This window comes from Patagioenas fasciata, chromosome 8, assembly GCF_037038585.1.
Source record: "Patagioenas fasciata isolate bPatFas1 chromosome 8, bPatFas1.hap1, whole genome shotgun sequence".
NCBI lineage: Eukaryota > Metazoa > Chordata > Aves > Columbiformes > Columbidae > Patagioenas > Patagioenas fasciata.
In genome coordinates, this window is record NC_092527.1 from 15,677,425 (window position 1) to 15,703,675 (window position 26,251).

General features: G+C 37.6%; 1 protein-coding gene across 2 annotated transcripts in view; it reads right to left on the minus strand.

Annotated features, from left to right (window-relative positions):
* RASGEF1A (RasGEF domain family member 1A) overlaps nt 1-26,251 on the minus strand; it is a 168,213-nt gene that overhangs the window by 36,207 nt on the left and 105,755 nt on the right. Inside the window, exon 2 of one of the 2 annotated variants that reach the window (XM_065843592.2) lies at nt 23,429-23,543. In XM_065843592.2, the coding sequence (XP_065699664.1) occupies nt 23,429-23,470 (42 nt within the window). In that variant the 5' untranslated portion in view covers nt 23,471-23,543. Of the gene's footprint in view, nt 1-21,684; nt 21,706-23,428; nt 23,544-26,251 lie in introns of those variants that run through there. The other variant, XM_065843595.2, reaches the window with a different exon arrangement.

The following is a 26,251-nucleotide window of genomic DNA, read 5'->3' on the forward strand; positions in this document are numbered from 1 at the left end:
TTGATCTACAGGCCTTGAAAGTGGCCAGGGTATAGAATGTCACTGTTATATTCTGTTCCAGTAGTACATTATACCCACAGAGCAGTATGGTTCCACAATCTGGTTTGTATGACCATCAGCTTTAAAAATAGAGTTATAACAGTATATTCTGGTGTTTTGGAAGGCTTCATAGCCTAATATTGTCATTTGGAACATGAAAAAGAACAGTGAATTAAAAATTCACACTAATGTTTTTTATTGATTGGTGGCCTTGATTATAGATTGAATCATTGTATCTGGACCTGAAATGAGGATTTTGTCCAGGAACTGCCATTCTGCTCCACAAGCAGGAACAACAGTGGCCTCAGATGGGGCTTTTGCATGGATGTGAGCTAGTATGGACCATTTGTAAGAATTTATAATTTAAGGAGTGGAATGTAGGTAGAGCTTCAAGCTTCAGGTGAATGTTTCTAGGGGGCATTAGGTTTTTGGCCTTATTTGTAGGGGTGTACATACGTTCAAGATTTCATTGTTGCATACAAACTTTAAGATTTGAAAGCTGTTCTCAAACCACTTTGATATTAATTTGAAGATTTCCAAATTTCAGAGATTCACGCTGCAGAATAACTTGATGGCATATTAATAACTTGGTAGCAGATGGGAGTGGGAGAAAGGAGTTTCAAATCGTGGTTTTGAACTGAGCAAATCTTTTCAAGTGTGAGACTTGAAGTGGGGTTGAACACTCAAACCATCAGTCTGTGCTTATTATTGACCGTGCCTTTATCTCTCTTTCTGACCTGGGACATGATAAATCTTTCCACATAACAGTTCTGTCAAAGCCAAGAATGTAGTTTGAAAATGGTATTTTCAATTTTAAAATTGTTTTGCTGAAGACATCTTGACTAGCTCTATCCTTGAGATATCCAGCAATTTTCTGAGCAAACCACGCTGAAAATATAAGAACAACTTAAGTTGTGGTTCATCGCTATGTTTGTTTTCAGTTTTACCTGAAAGGGAAAACTAGTTGTGAAAATTTGGTTACATATCTGTGGAGTAGACTATGTTTTCACTGGCATAAGGTCAGCCCTGTGACACCATTGAAAATAACTGCTTAGCAGTGTGAAACTAATTTTTCACTGATGCTCAGTATTCTAACTCCCCCTTGGATTGAAAGCAAAGCTCTTCCCCAGGATTTAGAGAGGACAGTTTTTTGTGCCTCTGACAAAATAGGAGGTTTAACATAATCTGGCGCAAACTGCCTATGGTACTGGTGTGTGGCTGTTAACTAGTGACTGAGATTTTAATGGTTATTTTGGCACAGCTATCTGAAGAAGTTCACTAATAGGTAGTTTGGTTCCTGATTTTCACAGATGCTCTGGTCATAGAATTCTGTAGTTTTTAGGCTTTATCTTGCTTGCTGATGGAGATTAAGGTACATCTGCTTGGAAAACAACACTAATGTATCATGGATGTCCTTGTTATATTCTTGATAAGTGTGGATGAATCAGCTTTGCTAAAAAAATAGGGGAGGGGGTGTGCAAATGAAAAGGAGCAATACTCCTCTTTTGAATGAATGATTTAGCAAGAGAAATATCTTACAGGGGTCTGAGGACCTGAGGTCCTTTAAAAGCATAGGACAGCTGGTCAGAGAGTGAGTGAAAGGAAGAGATCTCAGGAAAAGATAGTTGGCCTAGCCTGCTCTGCTTAAAGGAGCTGCTTCAACTTGTCATGCATAAATGACAATTTAGGCAATGGGGGTGTAGTTGAACAGCTGCTTCTACTAAAGTTGTAGACTTGTTCCATTCTTATTCATGTTATAGGTTTCCTAGATATGATGGAATCTGTTCATTGTTTCTCATGTTGTTTTCCAAGAAAGGGCAAAATAAACCATTAAAAAAGCTGGTTTAAATCTTTGTGATTCAGCCTGATTTTGACTATAACACAGAAGAACAGAGTTATGTTAATGCAATATGGACTCTCTTTATTACTTTTATTTAGTGTCTTTTTAAGCTGAATATTTGAAAGCAACTGGTGTTCTGTTTTAAATTGGGTCCAAGATGAAGGACTTCTGGTCTTATCCTAGCTAGTGTGTCCTTCACTTGCATATTCATGCTTGCTGTGACACCAGCTATTCTAAGAATGTGCCACCATGCAGAAAGTGGAAATCAATTATGCCGAGAAGAGAGCATGTACATACATCAGCAATTCGGTGCACAGGGGAAGAAAAATCTGCATGTGTACCGATGTCAGTCTTCTTGGTATGGTATTTTTGTAAATGCACGTGGGTTGCTATTTCTTTTAACTAGCTCAACAAAAGAGAAGTTTATTTTTAGCATTATAAGCTTCAGGGCATCACAATTAGCAGATCAAAATTGCCAGTCTGACTAGTCAACCTTCTGTTTACTTTAGCAGGAACCATGACAGCAACATTGTTAGCATTCCCAGAGGTATTTTGGAAGATTCATTAAGGTCGGTGATGGGATTAGTTTATTTTTTTCCTGTTTTCATTCTCTTTGGTTTTATACATTTTATCTCACAGCTAGTGGTGAGAAATGCTGGGCTGATGAGCTCATTTGTAGTAACTTGCAGCTGTATTAGTACTCAAACAAATTTCTGTTAAACAAGTGATATATCTGTTTTACCTGAATTACTGCAAGTAATTAAGTTCCTGTACACATCTATTGCTTGGATACTTTTTGCTGATACAACCAAGAAGTTCAGCAGCAATTATTAGGGAAGTTTTAGAGTGGGCTAAAATCTGCTCAGTTTACAGGGCAGTTAACAGCCTTTGGTTTAATTCTAATGACTTTATTTGGAATAGAATCCAGGTACGATAATCTTAACAGTATCTTGAGCAAAAGATATGGAGAAATATTGATAAATTAAAGTTAAGCATGGTTTAGTTTTAGCAAGAAGTTGCCACCAAATTATGTATTAAAAATATTATTTTGAAAAAGCATTTTTACTAATAACAAGAGTTAGTGAACAGATGGATGAGCCCCAAGCCTGCTTAGAAATGTGTGTGTAGTTGAACAGTGTGTTTCAACGTAGTTCGAGCTATGTAGGAAGAATTTGCACCATCATATCATAACCACAGTGAATAAACAAATGTGTATTAAGTTGATGCTGAGTAGTACAGAACGTAGGATATTGTCTCAGATATATTATTTATCCTAGGAGACAGCCTTAGACTATGCAAGCAGAAACTATTGAACATGAAACACTAAAATATTATGACCCTATATGGTCAGATTTGCACTGGATTAAGCTGAGCACTAAGCTGCAGGTGAACAAACCCCCTGCTGTATTTGCGTAAATGTTGAAAGTAAAACAACACCACCAAACAAGAAAACCTAAACAAAATAGTGAGCTACCTGTATGCTAGTGAAATTAATTGAACAATTAGTCAAAGAATTCACATGACTGAGCTACTTTGGCCCAACCCTTTTTGACAATATCCGTATAAGAAGATAAATATAAGTGAACTGCAAATAAAAATGTTTTAGTGTCTTCCTGGAACTTTTATTTTTCCTGTGTTCTGTCTTGATCAAGTCACAATTAAAATAACTGATGATGAAAAAATAATATGTGCCTTGAACCCATTTGGCTTTGCCATTTAGGACTGGCACTCACCTGAAAGCTAGCTATATCATAGGATACCGTTTCGATCATAACCCTCTGAACATATATTTTTTGGACACTTAGTTATTTTGATGTCATTAGGATAATAATTACTGAATTTGTTACCCTTTTCTCTGCCTTTTTCAATTTCATTCTGCTAATATTAAAGATCATTTAGGAAAGCTGGTTTATTATTTTACTTAAATGTTACAATTTAAATTCTTCCCCCCTTCTCACCAAAAGAAACAGCAAACAGTTTAAAACTAATATAGTGAATTCAAAAGCCCTGTATGTACTGATGTATCTGGCTTTTAACTTTACTACTGCTGTTTGCCTTGCTCCAGTGGCATGAAACATATCAGGTCAGCTGGAAACTTGTGAGGGGATTCCCCAGGCATGAACCTGTGGGAAACCTAAAGCTGATATTGTTTCCCCAGGGAAAGCTTGTTCCTTCTAGTGCTCACTTGTGTTCGTCATTAGACTTGGTTCTTGTGTCTGCAAAAGCTGTGCATACAATGAACAGAGCCTGTTTTGCTCTTAGCTTGGGTTTGGAGATGTTTTTTAATACTTATCTGTGTTTGCCTTTTTAAAAATTATTTTTTGAATTATTAATTGCTATTTTCATTTTGACGGGGATGCCAAAGCTCCCAAAAATAAATAATTGTGTTGATGAAAGGGTCTAGAGCTCAGAAGTCTGCAATCTCTGTAGAATACCAGAGTGCTCCTGCGGTTGATGCTATTTTATGTATATTTCCTGCTTTCCTAACTAAACTATTTTCTCCAGGGATAGACAAGATAGAAATGGGTCCAGATTGTAGGCATATCTGAGGAAAGAAGCTACAGAAAGATATAAGATGGGTTTGTGAAACAGATAGCCATCTGTAAGAAATGACTGCAATGAAAATAAGTGTAATTGGGAATTATTGAGTGGCGTTCAGAAGAGTGGCCTCCCCTTGTTCAGAAAAATATAGTTAACTCTTTTATTTAATTTCCTCTCTGTAGACTTTTGAAACAAACTAGCGTGACTATACATGTAAAATGTTGTGTAAAGCTGACACTAGTGTGTGTGTATATGCACATGTATTACACATTAACTAGAATATATTGGTTTCCACCCCACCCTCTCCCTTCCTCCTCCCTCCCTCATGCTCCTGTGTGTCCTGAAATGATAGTTACCTACTGTGTGAGTGCCATTTAAGCTGGTGGTTTGAAAGTAAAAGGTTTCCATGTCATGGCAGATTTCCTGGGCAATCTATTCACAATGCCCTTAACTTTCCTAATTATATGAGAGTTTTGATCAGGTGGTACCCTTACATTTCTCTAAGATCGATATGCAGGAAAATAACTTCAAAGTGCCTTGCCTTCAAATGCAGCCATTTAATAGTAATGACTTAACAATGTTGCAGTAGTGACTGATAATTTGAGACTGTTCACTGAAAATCAGATCTTTTTTTTCTTGTATGGGAGGCTAATTCCTTATGAGCATTTTATAATTTCCTCATTAGCAGCTCCAACAGAACACATGCATGGCAAAGATGAGCTAGAAATCCAAATTTACAAGACATCCCACTGGGAGTTAGTTGTGCAATAGATTTAATTAAAAGGAAATCAGGTAGCCTAAACCTGCAGTAGAAAATACAACTTGGTTCACATGAAATGTTGCAAATGCATTAAGTTACTTAAGTAACTATATTTTTAAAATAACTATATTTTCAAATTAATTAGTGAAGTGTAGCCTAATTTTAATCAAAGAGATTTAAAAATGCCTTATTGTGTGTTTTCAATGTAAACATTTTCTGTATTTACATAAATCAGGAGAGTGGAGACACTATAGTCTATTATTTTATGTTATTCCAAGAATGATTATGCTCATAAGATTAAACATTAGAAATAAAATTTTCCCATGACTATACACCAGTCTGCATCACATTACTGAGATGAGTAGGCTGAGGAATTTCTTGTCATAGTCTACTTTGCGCAAGCCCAGTCCGAAAAAAAGGGAAAAATCACATTGTTCCTACTTCCGTGTGTCTTATTGAATCTGCCGTTTCACTGACACAAAAATTGGGTGATGCAGGAGAAATTTGAGACTATAGAGGCACTAAAGTGTTGTCACTTTAAATACCTCTGTAGATTGAGCTCAATCCTGCTATATGACCTTGGCAGATGAAGTTGAAAGCCCACCTCTCACACCTATGTCTATCGAAGTAAAGTGTTTGTTCAATGGGAGCAGTTGGTTCTAGGAAATGGAATTGTAATTTTATAACGAAAGATGAAAGGTCCTGTATATGGTAATATTTTCTATTGGTAGTTATTTTCTAAAGTAAATGAAAGCCTTGTATTGCATGATATAGAAAAATAATAATTCATAATAGCTAGCACATTAACTGACTTATGTAACAGATGTTCTATGAATTTGTCAAAATATGTATTTTATTGTTTTGTAGTTCCCAGTGAATCTATTAACTGATAGGATTTTTTGTTGCTGCTAAAGCTTGGTTACTGTTACTAAAAGTCCAGAGAATTATTTTATGGATTATTATTTTATGGATTATTCTATGTAGTCTCTTCATTTTTATGGTTTGCAAAATACTAGTGCACTTAAACTGAAGTCAGTGAAGGAAGGCAACAAAGGATTTCAACAAGGGCACCTGTAAATAACAGTACAGGTAACTTCATGCATAAACCATGAAAACTCATCTCTGACCTGTTGTCAGTAACCCTTGTCAAAGCTGTCAGTAACAAGGCTAAGCCTAAGTGCCAGGCATTGACTAACTGAAAAGGCTTACTTCAGATTGCCCACCATTACAAAGAACTATGATGATACAAGGTGGATAATGGAAGATAGGTCTCTGATAAGAGTGCAAAAAAGCCCAAAAAGTAGCCATACATATCTTCTCTTTCTTACAGTCTGCACTGACCATCTTCTGAGACCCAATCTTTTTCACAAAATTCGTGAAGTAAAGGAGAATTGTAAGAATATAAGGCAATGGTGGAACGCCCACTGGACATCTTTACCTGGAACATAATATAGATATCCAAGCAAGAATAACTTATCCAACTATAGAAGCATTATCACCTGGAAGTTGTTTATTCCTTAATTAAAATGCTAGATTTTCAGGAAATTGGTAGCATTCTGAAATGAATGGAAACAGACCGCTTAGCACCCTTTGAGGATCTGTGCTAGTGTGTGTTGACCTATGTGTTGGCAAATGAACCTTTCAAGATGTATCTTTTGGCTGGGAACTAACTCCTAGGCTACTATGGTAAATGGCAAGGCTTTTGACATGGTTATTTCTTCTAAAAAGCCTCATAAAGAAGTTACTGGAAGTTTCATAAAAAACTTCAGCTTCTAATATTACCCTGAAAATATAAATTGCTTTCAGATGCAATTCTGATAATCTGTCACAAAACTCTGTTTTGACATATGTTCTCTTAATTGAACTTCTGAGGATGTGCAATTCCAATGTGTCTGTTTAAGTAAGCAGTGTTGCTTACCTATTTCACGTATTCACAGCTAAGCTAAACTTTCATCTTTATTCTGCTCAGCATTGCTGTTTCTACTGAAACCTAATACATTATTCATATCTACTTCTAATTTTGGCCTAACTTTGAACTGGAGATAATTGGAATGTCTCCAATTGTCTTACATGTTCACACATCAAAGAGCATCAAGTCAGCAGTCAGCATTGTTCTTGTGGTGTATGTATGTGTGTGTTTTAAAGAGCAAGGAAAGATTTTTTTGCTAGTGATACTGGGACATTCTCCATACTTTTTTTCAAAAATAAATGATGATAAATTCATAATCTTATAGAAGGGTTGTGCCATAGGTTATCATGTCCAATGCTGCAGATCTGGGTCTTCATATAAAATTTACTGGAGGCAACAGAACTCATCTAAGTGACTTCAATAGGTTTTAGATAAAGCCCCAACTAAAGGTTACCTAATCACTTCTTCCCCTTTGGTACTGCAAGACCATTACGCAGATATCATCAAGACTTCCAGGTATCCTAGGTATTATTTATTTGTGTGTGGGTTTTGTTTGTTTGTTTGTTTGTTTGTTTGTTTTTTGTTTGTTTGTTTGTTTTCCTACTCATACCTGTTTCCTCCTTCCTTTCTCCAAACTCAACCCAAATTCAGGTGAAACTGGTAAGGAGTGCAGTGAGAATCAGACAATGCCTGCTGTTCAAGTAGTGGAATTTGCTGGGTAGTTTTATTGAGTGCTGCTTGGGAGGATTCAGTGTGCAAGGTCCTGCTTTGCTGAATTAGCCTGTGTTGCACAGCAAGTTTGTGGCTTGAAAATGACACCTTTTTCCTAAGAAACTGAGAATGTAGTAAGACACATGGGTTCTCCATCAGGAACAGGAGATATGTTGAGTATCTGAGATTTGATGAGGATGGGGAGAGCAGGGTTTAGATCTGTGCTAAAGAGTGCTGCTTGAACTGCTTTGCATTGCAGATGGTTTGAAAATGATCATATCAAGCGGAGAAAACTCGCAGAGGCTCAAGTACATCATGTGCCTAAATCCTGTGTGAAATTTTGCAAATATCCCATAATAACTATAGTTGTTTAAACCTTCATGCAACTTCACAAATATTGCTGTGTCTTTTTCTCCCTGCAAGTTAGATGTAGTTACAAACAGCCTCTCACTATCATACGCTTATAGACATTTGCAGTGTATGAAATAAATGAGAACCGGTTTTTGAGGATTAACATGTTAAGCACTACAGTGCCTTACTGTATAATTTGCAATAAGCCATATCATTTTTTTCTACAATCACAAGTCACTGTTTTAATTGCTGAGCTAAATGGCCTAATCTTTTTTTTATTAATATTTTTCCTTATAATCCCTTCGTCTATATTGTGGTGATACACTTGACTTTCAAACTCAGATTCTGCATGTATTTTGTGGTTTAAAAGCAGATACCAATTGGCTCATTAACATGCCTTGCAAGAGCAAAAAAATAAACATTTTGCTTTTTTTTTTAAAGTCTGAATATCTGTCAAAGTGACTCTTAATACTCTACGCACCTAGGAGCTCCACCGAATCAAGATCGTAGCACTCCAAATGTTGCAGCACTGAAGTTACACCCCAAGTCAATATGCATAGGTAGTACTTAGATTTATCTTGGAGTTGCCTGTTCAGTTTTCTACAAAGATGTCTGCTTAGTTTGGAAGATAAAGATATTACAGACACCAGATGGTTGATATATCTTACTTGGCAACAGATAAAAACTAGCAAAATACAGTTTGAACTGGATTCAGGCATCCATCAACACCAGTGAGATTAGTATCTATAACTGAAAATCTAGTCCCTTGCTTTATAAATATATCACAGTTCTTTTTTGCATTTTTCATTTTTTTAATTTTAATATCCTTGATAAATAAATAGTAGAAGATGCTGATTTAAAGCAAGCAACCAACCCACAAACTTTCTCCCTCCCAAAGAATGATTGATACCGTACCTGTCGGGCAGTCAGTTTACTTACAAGTCATTTACTTCTTTTTTTTTTAAGAAAGTAGTTATGCTTTGGTTTCATCTTTTGACCAAATTGAGTTATTTTGCAATTGATTTTTGAAATAATGAAGTAGTGAAAAAGGAAAATGAAAGAAGTTTAACAAGTCCATTATGCTCAGATGCTCGAAGTACAGTTTTGAAGGTGATAGCCCTAATTTTCCTGTAATATTTCTTGTGTTTATATAAATTAGATGTCATCCTGGGTTTTATAAGACTTTGAATTTCACCAGACTTTGGGTTTTATCCTGAACACACATGCATCTGTATGACCAGAGAGCTCCAGTAGTTATTAATTTGGATTTTGTTTGAAAGTCTTGCCTGAGAGGATGCTCTAAGCACACTGTTGTGTGCTGACTGGGAAGCTTATGGATGAATTTGTGCCTGATTTTTTGAAAACAAATACAATTTTACCCTCAGTTGAGTGTGTGAACTCTGTTCTCAGAAGGGGTCTGGAATGTCACAGTAGGATGAAATTATCTGGAGTTGGCCTTTAAGGAGCAAAACAGCCATTCCCAGAAGTTACAGCTGGGGATTGGTCCAAACACTGAAACAGCCAAAGCCTTCTTGCTTCCACAAATTTGGCTATAAGTGAGTTTAAAGCATTTTCTGTAACTATGTTGCTTTTGTAAGATTTAGGGACTAATTCAACTACTACTAATATTTTGTCTTTAAAAAGCATCAATCAGGTCTTTAAAATTTAATACTTTACAATTCACGTTACATCAGAAGCACACTTACACTGCTACTATAACAATTATGATACTTCACATTATATTATTTAAGATTTTTTTAATGGTTAAGTATCTTAGAATGCACTAAAGGCACTTATGCCCAAATTATTTGAACAAGAGTTTAAACTCTCCCTTTAAAGTACATGTCAAGGCTCAGATGCTGTTGCTGTGTTGCCCTTTACCTACAAGCAAGTACCTATCATGGGCATTTGCAATATGTGTATATTTCTTTTGTGTTTTTTTTTTTTTTTTTTAATATTGAAAGGTAACCTCCAGCAGAAACAGCAGCTGCCAATGCAGTCCTCAAAACTGAGCAAGTGAAGTAATCTGCTTGTGGCATCATCTTTCATACCCTTTTGGTGATAATCTGTGTTCAGCTTTCAGCTGCAAAGGACTAAAAAGAACATTTCAACCCCACACAAAGTATGATGAGAGCTCGTGGCTGTGTACAATTCAGAACAGCAAGCTGCATGTTCCCAGTTGCAGCAGCGAGATGGTCAGGATTTATTTAGTATTTTTTTTTTAGCATTATTCAAATACAGCTGATATCCACCAGAAAAAAAAAAACAAAACTGAAAATCAGCATTTTTTTAAGTTCCACGCAGGCAGAATAAATAATTTGGTAAGACTATGTGGAACTAGGAAGGTAAGGGTGGATTGAAGGTGCAAAGAAGTTTTCTTCTTAATATGTTGGTGAACAATAAGGAAAGAAAAATTAGCCCAGGAAAGGCATCACTTACCTTGTAAGCTTTCAACCTTTCCCCAGAGGCCTGTCCTGTAAATGCCTTGAAGTCCCACGTTCAGCTACTAGCATTTTTTGCTACCCATCTTTTCTTTCCCCTCCTCCAATCATCTTCTCCCTTCCCCCAACTTGCTATTAAAAGGAAAGCTACCAAGAGCTCGTAAGTAACAGGCTCATGCTTTCAGTCAAAGGAGAGAGCTGAATAGCCTTCCAGTCTGAGTGCGTTCAGCGGATCTAGAGTCAGGGCCCCTTCATTAATGAGGAAGGAATCTGTTCACCTTCTGAAATCTTTCAGCACTTGGTGAAGCTGCCTGAACCACACACTTGCATTTCTCTTGAATTTCTCCCTTGTGGCCACAGTTCTCCTTTTCCCTCCTTCGTCTCTCGAAAACTAAATATGCGAAGGTAATTTTCCTGCTCTTGCACAAATAGATCCAGAAGTTCACCATCTTTATTTGTTCATTAGGAGATGGCATTTCAGATTAATTCCCTTTTTACCCCGGGTCCCAAACCTTTGGTTTCAGTGAAAAATTCAGAATTATATGCAAGAAGAACATTTGCACCAGGCTTGCCAGGCATGTGTGCAGTGCAGGCTCAGACACTGGTTTTCATTCTCACGCTCAGTGGTTTCCACTCACATTTTTTTTTTCACTCAAACCTCCTGTTTCAGTTCATACCAACTGAGTTTTGCTTTGAGTTTACAGGGGTGAGAACAAACCCTGGAAATTCAAATGCAAAGCTCCATCAGAACAGCTGCTGTTCTCTTTTTTGGTCCAAACTATGTTAACACCTAAAATGCTAAAATCATCCTTAGCTCCTGAAACTTAGCTCAGGTTTGGTGAAAACCTCATTAACCTGCTTGGTTTGGGAGACTTTATTAACTGTGGTGGTTTTTTTCTTTTCTTTTTTTCTTTTTTTTTTTTTTTCCCACTAATTGTATATCAATAAGTATTAATATGACCTCAACACCCATCAGGAATTGTATATCTTCTTTCACCCTCTTGCTAGAAATAGAAAGGCATACTTTGTAATTATTTCAAAACCAATTTTCTTACTATATTTGTATCTATGCTACGTCTGTAATGTTAAAGGAATAGTTACTGTCCACGAGAGAATAAACCAGTGAGGAAGGACATCTTATGTGACTTCTATGGGATTGTTCCCAATCTTGCACAGAACAAATATCCAGTTGTTATTCTATGGATGGTCTCATATATAATATTTTGCTCTGGGGACTGATGTTTTGGTAGCACTCCTGCTGTGATCACATATGTAAATATAAATGGCTTTGCTTGTGACTAAAGTGGGGGAATGGGAATTGAAAAGGAATGGGAGTTGACAAGAAATGTGTGCTTTATAGTTTCAATGTGCCTGAGCATTGGTTTAGGTTTTGAATAATGCCTTTAATATCAGGCAGTCTAGGTTCTTGTTGTAATATGCAAATGGTTATGGCTAAATTCAGACTTCTGTTGGTCTTTAAATCTATTCCACTTCAAGAAATATTGTTTTGTATTAATGCATAACTGATAGTGAAAAGTTTTCTGCTCATTTCCCTGATGGTATCAGATAAAAAAGTCATAAAGCATAAGAAAGAGGAAATAAATTTTTGATTGTTATGCTCTGCTTGTTATTTTACGTTAGCAGTACATACAACTTGAGAATATAGTAACTAACTGAAACTTAAAATCTGAGTGAAAAGTACTTAGAATTCTTGAATAAAGAAGAGATAACCTGTCAAAACAAGCCCTGTGCAGTAAAGATTTCTGTAGGAGAAAGGAATGACTAGAGAATGTTCAACTGTAGTACTGTGTATGTGATGTTAATTGCTGTTGGTGCTGATTGCTTGCTCATTTAAATAGATACTGAGAGTGCTCAAAACCAGGGTATGAAGTGTTGGCAGTATCTTTCTCTGCCTGACAATCATGTAAAAGAATCATTTGTGACTGTAAGATTATAGACACGACCAACTATGTGTCCCTCTTGTCCCCTTCAATTTTTTTTTTTTCATACCTATAGTGACTTAATTGAGGGTTGAAAATCATGGGTTGCGTACACAGGGATGAAGGCATCCCAAGTGGAGGTCAGTAGTACTGTAGCAGTAAGTTAAGATGCTGGCATATTGCAAAGCCCATCACTGCAGCAAGCCCCTGTAAAATCTGCCAAGCAGCATGCCAGTTGGTTGTGACTCAGTCACTGGCACACAAACAGATGATCGGTTGTTCCTGGTGTCAGTGGTGAGTATCCTTAAGGCTACACATTTGTGCTTCTGCCTGTGCCCACTCCTCCAGCTGTCCAGCGGCCGTGGCTGCTGGCACGCTCCACAGCAGCCTCTGCAGCAGGGGGAAAGTGTTCAGTTCTGCTCTCCACGCTTCTTTTATACTAGCAAACATTTCTCTCCTTACCACCATTTCAAACGAGGGAAGGGAGCTGCTGCCTGTCAGGACTGCGCTCGGGCTGTGACCTCTGGCTGCTCCCGGGGTGGCCGCTGGGCTCCCCTTGCCCACCTGGGCAGCTCAGCCTCCCGCTGAGCCTCGTGCCCCAACGCTTCCCAGCCGCTGTGCAGCCTCACGGTCCTGCTTGCTGCTCTCTGCCCTTTGAAAAATTAAGAAACTGAAGCTTTCAAAGCATAAAACTCCTTCTCTCTCGTTGCTTGGCAATAGTGTTGCTTTGAAATGTAGCTAGTATTCCCTCGTACTTCAAACAAACCACTGAAACTCCAGGTTAATTTGTACAACACACCTATCACCGACTGGTTTGTGTGTGTGCACGTGTGCTGCGGGAGTGCCTTGAGGCCTCGTTGTGCAGCTGTGCCAAAACCAGGCAACAAAGAGGTGTCTGGCCACAGTTCCCAGCCTCTTACTGTTGCATGTGGGGAAACTGAGGAACCAGAGGTGGAAGTAGCTGGCCTGGGCCACAGACTAAGTCAATCATGGGGCTGGAAGGAGAGCCAGGGTGGCCTGAACCTTTTACTAGTTGTCTCCTTCTTCTTCCCAAGCCCCAAGTGTCATCGAACGTTTGACTTCCATTTTGCAGCCTTGCTTGTCTTTCCCCTTCTGGAAGAACAGGAATAGTTCAAGCCCCTGTGGTGCAATGACCTGCTTTTCTCAGGAGTTTTGCAGTTAGACTCATCATGGAGAACAAAACTCCCAGGCATAGCTGAAGTTCCTTGCAGTGATTAAAATGGCACTATGCGCACAGCAAATGGCACAAGAGCATTTCAGGGACTGTTTGATCGTGAACTGTTCCCTGCAGCCGTGCCCAGAAGAAGTTTACTTAAAACTTGTGTTCCTATTTCGGTTTTCTAAGCTAGGGGCATTCAGGTTCTTTTAAATTCTGCCCAATAGAAACTAAATTAAATCTTATTGTCATCTATCTTCTTATTATTTTAAAATCGATTAAAAGCTTGTTTATTGTTACTGCTCTGGATTTTCAGGCAGGCAAAGAATGTGATCCTTTGAATTATTTAAGATTGTGTCGGAACAGTTGCCTATTTACTTTTCTGTTGCTACTAAATTTCATAAAAGGCTAAGGGGGGTAAAAAAGGCCTGTCTTTATTCACACAAAACACCCTGCGAGTCCCACCATTGCCATACAGGAAGGTCCATCCTTAAATTTAAATTCTGGGGCTGTGAGCCCTTGCCTTCTGTTTTGTTACTGCTGAGGTTAATGAGTCAAGGGTCAGGGCATTAATCAGTGACTATGGTGCAGAAAAGAGTTGCTAAACTTGTGGTGAAATCTGAGCTTGCTGCATGGAAGCAGAGCCAGCCCAGGGGGGAAGAGCCAGCCTTACCCCACCACTGGCAAGGGATGGAGTTTGATAAGGGCACCTCTGCCTGGAGGACTGGTTTAGTGCTGATTTACAGATGTGTGTGCATGTGTGTACTCTGCATTGATCTTCATTTTAATGGATTTTCCTGTATCCTTTAACAAGTCAGTAGCCCATTAACGTCTGTCCCTAAAAAGTAAAGTCAGCTATCAACTGCTTGATTATTGTTGCTTGGTCTGAATGTTGAGAAAGGACCAAGTTGTGTTAGGATGAACTCCACAACCCCCAAAGTTACTGAGATGTTATCTTTGCCTAGCAGAAGCTCTAAATCCTTTACTCAATTCGTTGACAAGTTTCCTTTAGCAGAAACAACCCTTTAAGAAAGGAGCTCTTAGCCGTGTGTACAGATTTTCAAGTACGGTTCTGAGTCACGATACTGGAAGGTGCTGAGCAGCTGTAATGCCCATCAATTTGCTATAATTAATTACAAGAAAGGGCTGTTTCATGCAGATTCTCCCTTTCTTTCATGCACTTAAACAACCAGACTTCTTTATTTACTTTTTTCTTGTTTAGTTTGTGATCAAAATGAGAAGATTCTGCTTTAGTAAAGAGATTTATCTAAATATAGAGATGATTATTTATTTACTTAGAATACACAAATCGAATTTCATGTTCTCATTCGAAGCAGAGACTCTTTTCTCCTGGGTATCACCAGTCTACAAGGAAAGCTGTTTCACTTTAATATAATTCCTGAACCATTAATCACTTTGACTATGGTTTTGCAGGAGGCAAAGCTTTAGTTGCTTACAGTACATTCTTTAAACTTAAGTTATTTATTTACTGGGCGTCCTCACTCGCACCGTAAGACCTTCAGAAATGAAAAATGTAAGAGGATACCAGTTCCTTCTCTCTTTTAGGTATGCAAACACCATTTTCAGAGCTTTTTTTTTTTTTTCTGTTGCAAAAGCAAAGGATGTGGCAGAAGGTAATATAAAATAATGTATCCAAACTAGATTCTGGTTATAATTTGGAAGCATTCAGCACTGCCACCGGTACTGCCATCTGTTCTGTAGTCCTGAAACACATATGGATGCCCCATAGCACAAGTCAGAGAAGCTGATAATTACTCTAATCTGTCTGCAGTCCCCTTGGCTCGCAGGGACCTGGGCACAGTGCAGGGATAACTGGTCAGCCTGTATTTTCCCAACTTTTTGTCCTTTGATGGCTAGATTGTATTAGTATTGATTTTGCAGATTTTTTTTTTAGACCTGTTTCTCATTTTAAAAAAAGAATTAAAACTTTTATTAGACTTATTTTCAATCTTTTATTTTTCACTGCCAGTTTCCAAACCTATTTCTTTCCTCAGGAGACTTGAATATATGAACTTCTAAATACAGAGATAGCTAATTTTTCTCTTTCTATTTCGTTTCTTTCTAAGGGATTTTTTTTTCTCTAGTGCCTGTGAGGCTGAAGTGCTGGAGATTTTAAGCTTCTTTCATCCTCCAAAATGTCAGCAATTTCAAAGTGAGTTCCTGTACACTTCTTTTTACATGCTCCACAGTACTTTTCAAACTTGATTTGCAAGCTCTTTCTCTGCAGGTGGGAAGGGAGTGAGGGCAGAGGACACATTTGTACCTTAGACTCTGACTGAAATAGTCACTTGGGAGAGGAGAGCACCCCAGCACAAGCAAGCTGTGCTTGGTCCAAAAGAATGACATCGCTTTTTGCACCCTCACTCTATTTTGTGGCCTCCTTCTGAAGTCTGCAAAGTAGCAAACTCATGCAGCTGGGAGCCAGCTTTAGGATGTCTTAGCTTTCTGTTCTGGTAGTGGAAAGAGACATTAGAAACCATCAAACAAAACAGCTATGTCAAGTCTGTTTGTGTTGCAGTCTGTGATCTACACACTGCAAGAACTCTCAGCCTTCTGCAATGATTCTTCTTTCTGGGCTACAAACTACTGGGTGATGGAGCTGGAGTTTTGTTACAGGCTTGTGTGTGCAGGTCTAGTGCATCTCTTCATTTAGACCAGAAGATGATGGACAGTGAAAGGAAGTAGAGAGTGGGAATAAATTCTATTCCTGATAATGAAACCCAGCAGTGGTAATGAAAAGGCCAGCAGTTGATAGGAATGCTACAAAAGAGAACTGAGCTGAATGACCAGATTGTTATAGAGAAGGGAGCAAGACAGAGAGCAGGTATGTGCTGGAGGAACAGCAGGAGACATGCATGAGGTGGGAAAGTGGCACACGTAAGGAGAGAATGCAGAAAAGAGGATGAAGAGATAGGAATGAAGAAGTGAGACAAGCCCAAGTAGAGTGTGCAATAATCTTTGACCTTAGAGCGTTAAAGCCATTTAAAACTTGTCAGAAGTTGTTTTCCCCATGGAGAGGATGGAAAGGTGTTTCCCATGTTAATATGAATGAAGAGTTTAAAAACAAAAGTCCTCACAGATTTGTGTGATCTATTCTGGACAAAAATAAATGGCTGTGTTCAAAACAAAAATATCTGTGTGCAACAAAAGTATATTTTTCTTTTTCTTTTCTTTTTTTTTTTTTTTTTAATTCTATACTATGATATTGAGGAATGGTCACTTTTTGCTTTTGGTCTGTGCTCAGGATTTCCTTATTTTATAATGTGTGAGAAGTGCAGCTATTGTACCACTTTCAAGGGAATAAGTGTAACATAATTAAATAATATTGTTTGGCAATTCAGGAAAGGATCTGCTGAACATTTTTTCTTTGGAGATGACCTGTACCTTTCCAAGGAAAATCTTCTAATTCTGGCTGGAATCTCGCCCCCAGGTTTTCAGGCCTTAAAGCATAAAAAAAGGGACCCACTATTCCTGAGCAATCCTCAGAAGTTTGATTCTCTCATGTTCTCCAGGTGCAAACTATAGTTTTTGGGTGTAAAAGTTGTTATTGAATCTTAATTGAAGTCTGCACAGTAATAACCTACAGATAATATTCTACATTGCATGAAGACACATTGTTTGAGTTTCTTGGAGCCTGGAGTAATCTTTACAGCTATAAAGAGATGAATCTCTTTCAATTTAAGTATCCTGGAGTGTATTTAAGGCAAGTTTAATTAAACTAGATCCATAATTGATTATTGTTCTCTCCCTGCTCCCCCTTCATTTTTAAAGTGTTTTTCAATTGAATTACCCTATCAATTCTTTCAGTAATATACAAGAAGTTTATGTTAAAAAAAAAAAAAAAAAGCTGAGATTATAGTAACAGAAACTCTGCTCCTTTTTTCTGAGTGGAAAAAAAAGCACAGGCAGTTTGAGAACAGGGTGAAATGATTTATTTGACTTTCTTCAAGTTCAGCAGTTGTGCAAAGTAGCAACCTGTGTATTTGCATATGTAAATTTTGGCAATAACACTTTATGTAGAAGAAATTTTTTTTTTCCTCTGTATATGTTTTTCCTACTCCCATAAGAATAAAATAAATGCAGGATCTAGATGCACTGCTCTATTATGCTAAACTGGAATGAAATACACAGTTCTTACTGTGCTTCATGTTGCTTTATCCTTCAAAGCGTACAAGAAGCAAATTCGAAAGCAAATGTTTCATGAGGGCTTGTGGTTCCAAGGCTATCAGTGTGTGTCATCCTGGGTGGCGTTACCGAGTGTGACAGATATACTACAATTTCCCTACTGCAAATAGGAATGTTTATTTTACTTGTAAGATGCTAATTGCTTAGCTGTCGTGTTTTGCAAGGCTGTGTGAATATGAGGAGGAGTGAACACTTGGAAGAAAGGAAAAATCAAACCATAGTTGTGTTGCTGTCAGAGAGTGCATATTATACGTGGGAGGTAAAGACGTAGGGGAAAGGAGTGACATTTACTGAACTTATTGCTCAGGCTCCTTATAGTTCAGATGTGTGCCTGCTGATGGTATTTGCAGAGTAGCCTGTGTGCAAAAGAGGAAAAAAGGACCTTATACTTAAAAAGGAAGAAAAAAACCCCTCCATTCTGTCTGAACCAAAAAACTTATTTAGCAATTCAGAGGTGCCCTTTGTGCCTTCAGAACTGTCAAATCTGTCACATAAAAAGGCTACATCAATGAAGGACACGTATTATATTAGAACTGCTTAATGCCGATAAGTAAAGCCTGTTGAAAATGTAAGAATGGGTGTAGGGATCTTAAGCTGTTGACTGCTATGATGAGCTGAATGCAGTATGGCTCAGTTGCACAGTTCTCTGGCTTGAAACTCATCGACTGTCCTGAAGGAGTGTAATATCTAAAACTAAACGTACTGCAGAAGACAATTGATGTGAGGCTCCACAGACACCAAACCTACCTGCTCTTTATTTACTCTTTAAATTTATGGTGGGTGAAACAAACTAGACAGCACTTAGACTGTGTTATTATTTACTCCAGTGAAAGAAATAAAAATATTTGGTGTGTTATTTTCATGCTATTAAGTTCCTAAAGGCTAACTACTGTGAAGATGATTATGTAATATTTTGTTGTTGTGTTCAGGATTAATGGATTAGAATACATAATAAAAATCAACACTAGTCACATCTGTGCAACTCCCATGAGCTATAACCATCTTGAACATCTCTATCGTTCCAGTTATTTTCTATTTTGTTTTCTACTGTGCAGGATTTCCCAGGAGATGTGGTGGGTCAGTAGAAGGCCAAAGAAGGACTTCAGACCTAATCTAATCAATATTGTGACAAATGTAATGAAAGAAGCTATGTCACCTTGGAATCCTAGTACATTTTATCAGCTCTCCTCCTAATGGGATGTGACACTGAGGTTGATCTGTGTCTCCTTAGGACAGGAGAGAAGCTGTGCAAGGGCTTGTGCAAGGATGGTTGTGTGGCAAAGGATGATCTAACTCCATCATGATTGAAGCTCAAGGTTGAAACTACAGGCCCTTATTTACATGTCAAACATTGAACAGTTATTTTAATAGCTTTCATTTTCAAGTGAACTGTTTATGCATTTATTACGTTTTCAGCTGTTCTAACATGCCATCTATATTAAAAGAGCTGGTAACTTTTTCTGTTTCAGTGAAAGGTTCTGAAATCAGTTTCACAAATTAGAAAGCAGTACTCACTGGTTTTTATATGTATTCTAAGCAAAGCACCTTCACATCTGTCATCTGTATATGATTTTATATTTTATTTTGAATTGCCCCTTTGTGCAATCACATACAACTAGATCACTTGTTCCGCCAGTATGTGATATTTCTATGAGAATAAAGTCAATGACTTTTACTTCTTTTGTCCTGTAATTTACTCACTTACTACTTCTTTATCCTAAACTTAGCTGCTACCTTGGTAGTCTTCACTGATGCATTCTGGTGTGCAGTCTCAAATTTTTGTGCCATCCTAGTTTTGAGGTGGTAGCTTTGCTCAAGGTTGTTATGATAACCTTGTTTTCTGTGCTCAGGATTGTATATATCTTTAACAAACTTCAGAATTTCTGTCCTTAATTCTAATCATTGTAGTTTCTCTGCCCAGATAGGTTCAGCAAGACACATCTCATCCGTTGACTTTATAGTTTCTCTGTTCTTAAGTGTTGTCCACATACTGTGATATGTCTACCAGATGTTCGCTTGCTCTGTCCCTTTACCCTTTACTTTCCACCTCAGGATTAATGGTAATTACCGCCAAAATTTTCTCATGCATAGAAATCCTGTGAGCATGTAAACTGTCCTTTGGATGTCTGGAAACTTGCAGAGATATTACTATCATAACTATTGATGTTGGTCAAGAAGGTCTCATATCTTATTCCTTTCCCTTGGGGAGATAACCTTTAAAGTATTTTATCAAAATTTACCAGTTTCTTCTCTACACATAATATTTTAACATAAAAATATATTGCTTGTCCTTTATTTCAAGAGCAAGTTGTTTCTGAATCTCATTTTCAATTATCAAAGTTTTCTATATGAGGATTTCCATAAATTGCCCTGATATGTAAATAGTGGACTAAAGCTGCCTTATACTTTTTACTAATCCTGCAATTACATTTCGTAGAGCCTTTTTCACTTTCCTTAATATGAAACTAAACCCTCCTCTCACCTACTTCTTTACATAACCAATGCACTAAGAATTATGGACATGACAGCTAAATCCAGCTTTTAAATCCCAGGCATAGTAGCCGTGTGCTGTTGCTGCTCACTCTTTCTTTCTAATAAGCTGTAAGCAGTGCAATATCTTATTAGTTAATTTGAAAATCGTTTCTCAAGGGATTGCACGGCTTATGTACATCAGGTCCCTACCAATCCACTTAAAGCTTAAATTCACCAGACTGAGAAACTCAATCCGGGATTGGATCTTATTTGCTGCAGCAGAAACATTAATTTCCCTGTAAAGTACCAGGATGGCATTTTTGATCTAGCAGAAGTTATACTGAAAACACTCCTGAACCACATTTTCTGGAGGTGGTAAATCCCAAGTGTCTGAAAATAAGAGCTTTCACTTTCTAATTGTTTTTATTTGTAATATGCCAAAACCTTCTACTTTTTTGATCTCACAGAAAATATTTTTATTCTGTTGAATAAGCTAACAGAAGGCATATTTTATTGCAATTCAAATGCCCTGTTACTCTTGAAATTTCAGTGTTGTTATTGCTCTTCGTTTAATTAATTAACCTTGAGAAAAAAAAAAAAAAAGGACAGAGAAGGCAATCTTTGAGACAAAATACCTATTTTGAGTCAAATATGTGAAACTTGATTATTGATGTTCTGGGGAGCACAACCTGAGTTTGGAATAGGCTGACTTCAAATGGTAAATTCAAACACCCCTGAAATCTGCATTTTGAATCTGTGTTTAGGGCTTCTCAGTGTACTGCATCACTTTAAACCTGCCTGCACAATTCTGAAACCATCTTACTTGGTGAATATTCATTCAGATTGATGTTTCTTTCTTTTCTGGTATTCCACACAAGAGGAAAAAAGAACTGATGTGCCACAATAACATGAAATACCCACCTCTGTTTCCATTTTCCCACAATGGTGTTGTATAAAGCAGCCATCACCACATAATCTCCCTTATGGATTATATCAATTCATTACATATGATCCAAGTATGACATAATACACAGAATAACCGGTGAATTTATAAACTGTATCACAATTTAAAATATGCTTTCTCTGTAGTATAGCATTAAATTACTGTGACTAAATTATGCATGGCTAGATGTCTCTCAAAGGCTGAACTCTGCCATCACTGTGGGAGCAATACCTAGCATAGAGATGCTCTCACTGTAGTTTGCCCAGAGGTGTATGTGTCTCCTAGAACAGCAGCAGCACACAGGAACAGATAGCATAGGGTACAGCATAGCGCACAGCATAGCGCAAAACTTACCGAGGTCTCAAGGACCATGTCTGCTCACAGCTGGGGCACCTGGCAGGCCAGAGTCTGTCCCTGCTTTACGCTGCCACAGAAGGAAAGAGATGCTTCACCGCCCCGCTTCCACGTCTGCGTTCAGGCAAAGCGTGCTGGGGACTGTGGTGAGCCCTGTGTTTTCCATTACAATTATACCACAGAAAAAATGAAAGTACTACGGAAGTTAGCACACAAGAGGAAATTCTGATTCTCAGCCTTCCACTACGTAGGTGTCATGTGCTGGGCTGCCGGGTAGTGACTGGGAACTTCCATTCCTCTCCTTGAGCTGTAGTGAAACCAAGGCTGTTTTGCTGTTTTCTCTATGTAGAGGATTATAGGAATTGACGTGCTAGCTAAGGCCAGTGTACAGATGTTGCGAAGGAAATGGATCCAATTTTGGGCAGGCATCTCTAGCCGGCTGCTTTCTTATATCATTGCTGCTAAAATTGCTCCAGAATTCTGTTTTTGATTTGGTGTGATTTTAGAGCAGCATCTCTCAAATGTCTTCATTTGATTATCTCTTTTTTGGGAAAATATAAAATTCTTATAAAGCTACCTGGAAATTGTTTACAATGTTTTCTATGGACATCTGACAGCTAGGAACCAACACTCTGGAATTAAACTTGTTAACTTTAAAAAAAAAAAAAAAATATATATATATATATATCAGTTTTCATTTGACCATTCTTCGTATTTGATTTTTGCACAGTAATGCTCACAGTATAATAAACATTCTTCAGAAGCTCAGTTAAATCATACAGAAAAAATACTAGATGTATTCTCCTTGGAAACCTTGAATCGATTTCTCAAATGACATTATATCCTTGATAAATAAAATAATGAGGAGGAAAGACTTCTCTCTTCCAAGAAGAAACAAATCAGGAAAGAGCAAAAGGAATTTTCTCTGTAGGTAATGTCAGTTTGTAAGTAAGTGAAGACAGAATGTCAGTAATGAGGGGCTTTGTCTTGTATTGGGTTTAGTATAAAGGTATAGAAATTTAAATAAGGATGTAGAAATAAGGAGACTAGAGAAACTGGACAACTGGCAAAGGAAATGAGGAAGAAGGCACAAAGGTGATGGCAAAAGATGATGACATATCTTTATGGAAGTGAAGCTGACATTTCCATAGAGGAAATGTGGAGGAATAATTTAGGAAGTGAATGTAACAAGATAGGAAAGTTATTGTATGCTAGTACAATAGAATACATTTAGAAGAGGTTAGTGGAATACACTTAATTTAATCTTGCATGGGGCATGTTGTCAGAGATTAACAATAACAATGGATAAGAAGAATTTGACTTTTACAAGGAATGTGTGTGTTTAGATGGGATCTGAGAAGTAGATGACTGAGGAGCCCATAATGAGTTCCATAAGCAGAGATTTGTGTGAAGTGATGAAAGGATGGGAGGAGGGAGGGCAGAGAGTAAGAGAGTTTTGAAAGCAGATATCAACAATATTGAATTTTACAATAAACCGTTGCCACTGCTCAGTCTTTGCCTGCATTTCCTAGCACACAGTTGGACCTCAAATAGTTCCAAGATTCTTTCTTCTGCACCTGCTTACAGAGTTCTAGTGTCTGAACTAATTTTCATTGAAGTCTAAGGCTGCCCAGTGTGATTTCTGAACAATACAAATCTCTAACTATCAATTATCCTACAACAGTGCTTTCAAATAAAAAATAAACTTTTAGGTAAGAATCATAAAAAGTAAAATAATACTTACTTTGCATTTCTTTACAGCAGCATTGCACAGTGGTTCTGCCATCCAGCCTTTCCCAGTGGGTGGACTTCCAGCTATTTCAATCTATGATTTTTGTCATGTGTCTTGCCTCCTTCCCCTTAAAATGAGGGTTGCAATGGATTACTATTCAGAACATACTGTTATTTTCCACTGAAAATGCATTGTAGTATCAGAATAAAATTTGACATGCATAGTTTTAGAGAGGGGAGGATCATAAGAAAGAGAAAATAGCACAAAATATGATATTACAAAGAAGGGAAAAAGGCAGAATTTTAAATATTAGGTGTCAAGAGGAGGGCAATAAGAAGGGGGTTGAGAGGGTTAAAATCCCTATCCCAATCCTCCCATGACAGAAGTTCCAAAACTGTCATTAAGAAGCAATATCTAGGAAAGTATTAGTAATATTTACGTTGCTATATTGACTGGCTATTAAACCGCGTGCTGAAAATTGTTCAACAAAAGCCTTGGATTTCAGAATTTTATTCCTTAGTGCAGTTATGGTGATAGAAGAATAATGAATTGTTTCTTCTTGAGAAGTACAATGGCAGCACAAAGGAAAGTGACAGTACAATCATATTTCATAAGAATGATGAATAAATCATTAGCAGTATATGTTTAATATCTACTAAACTCTCTTAAATGTGACAGAAAAATAAAGAACGTAGGGAAACTAGCAACCTTTCTGTTGACATTTAAGATAAAATGGACTGAAGAGAATCCGGGTTTGAGCTGTTTCAGCACACACTGTAGTTATGATAAACAGAAATAATTCACCACAGACCAACTTCAAAACAGACTCTAAGAGTTTTTTGGTAGAACTTGGTGGGGTTTGTTTTGTTTTCCCTACAAGAAATTCACTGTTGCTGCATTACTCAGCTGAACTTGATGTTGTGATTAGTACCACTGAGCTGGGTGCAGGTGTTTGCAGTTTCAAGGCACTTTTTTTTTTTTTTTTCCTGAATAAGAATTAAAATAAGGCTGTGGGGGCCCCTCAGCCCCATGAGTCTGTTACAGCTGAAGCTCTTTTCCTTCAGTGATGGTACTAACCTGAGTTGTTCTTCTCTGAGCAGGTATTTCTTTAGTACTGAGATCTTTATATTTTTCAAATTTAAATTACTCACTGGAATTAAATATTGGGAGCACTTAGCACTTGACAGACAAGTGGAATAAGTGGGCAAAACTAATTTCCCTTGAAAATCAGACTAAAGAAATGAAATAACACTTATTTGGACAAAAAATGGTATGTGACTAAATGTATAAATAGATGATAATATTTTGCACCAAGTAAGTTAATAGTCAGTTATGAGAGTGATAAGGACTTTATGGCCATAAGGAATCAAGGACTAAATCTTATACTTGTATCTTTAAGTCTGAATTTTCCAAAGTGACTCAATGTCATCAGTGACTTTTGTTTTCAGCTAGTGCTTGATCAATCTCTTAGTTTAGCCAACTTTATAAAAATTTCCAGGGTTCCTGGGATCTCAGTTACCCTGTGCATTATTTTAAATCCAAGTAACTGTCTGTTTTCAAAGCAAAATGTGATTTCTTTGATTTTCCTTATGCAAACAGAAGGAAATATAGGAAGTAGCAAGAAACATGACAAATGCAATTTTGAGTTGGTTGTGCATTGTTCTGTTACTTTCATATGATACAAGGTTTTTCTGTATCAATGGGGAAATGCTGCTTCACTTGTATCCTAACAGCTGCAGATTTTGCCTGGAACTGAAATGAAAAGGTGGTTTTGTTTGTAGGGTTTGTTTTTGTTTTTTTAAATCAATAAATATGGTCCTGATTCAGGAGAGCTTCTCCAATGACTTTGAGGATGAAGATAATGTCTGTATGGATAATTCAAAGACCTTTTGGGCATCCCTTCCAAGCTCTGCTGCAGGTGCTGTCAGAACCTAATGCCATAGGAGCATACAAATGTATTTAGCTTGTATTATTAGTAAACACAGTTGTCAGGAAATCAGCTATTTTTCTGTAGCTTCCTTGTGAAGACCTATTTTTTCAGTAAAGACTAAAGGGTTCTTATGCCAAAGGTACCGACTTCCCATTGTAGGATCTTTCCTTTTGCTATTCTTGTCTGCTCGTGAAGATGACAAGTCTACAGCAGGACACACATCATTGTGCCTAAGAATCAGAGAAAACCTCTTAATTACCATAGCCTAAATGTGATCCATGTGTAGCTGCCAGACAAAGTTTGTCTTGACCTTCAACATTAGCAAGATGAGACCTTTTATAGTTGCTGCATTATGAGTTAGGCATACACATGGGTAAAATCAACGCTCTGTGATTTCTTATTCTGCTTCTTGCTACCACATATCACACTTAAAAAGAACAAATGGGCTCAATGTTAATGGAAGGTAGATGTGCCCACATAGTGTTAAACTAGACTTCAAAAAACTGCGGGCAGCCAGCTTCCGTTTTTGTAAAGAGAGCAGCTTCCTGCCAGCACTGCTGCTGCAATATACCTCTGTGTATATAAAATGGAAACCCCCCCTCCCTCTCAAAATTTTGTGTAGTGGAACCTACAGCAAGTGTAAAAACATAATGGGGCATTTATTTTTGGAGAAGTGGGAAACTACTGTGGCAGTAAAAAGTTCTCATGGGGTTTTTTCACCATCCACCCAGTTACTTGTATATAGTGGTTTAGAGGAAAAGAGAAAAAAGCTAATAAAATCCCAAAGAAATCACTGAATTTTGGGGGGTTATTTTTGCAGAATTAGTGAATGTATGCTTGGTATTAGAGAATACAGCAGTGATGTCTCTTCTGCTGCATCTTCCTTGTTGTGATATCCTGATAAT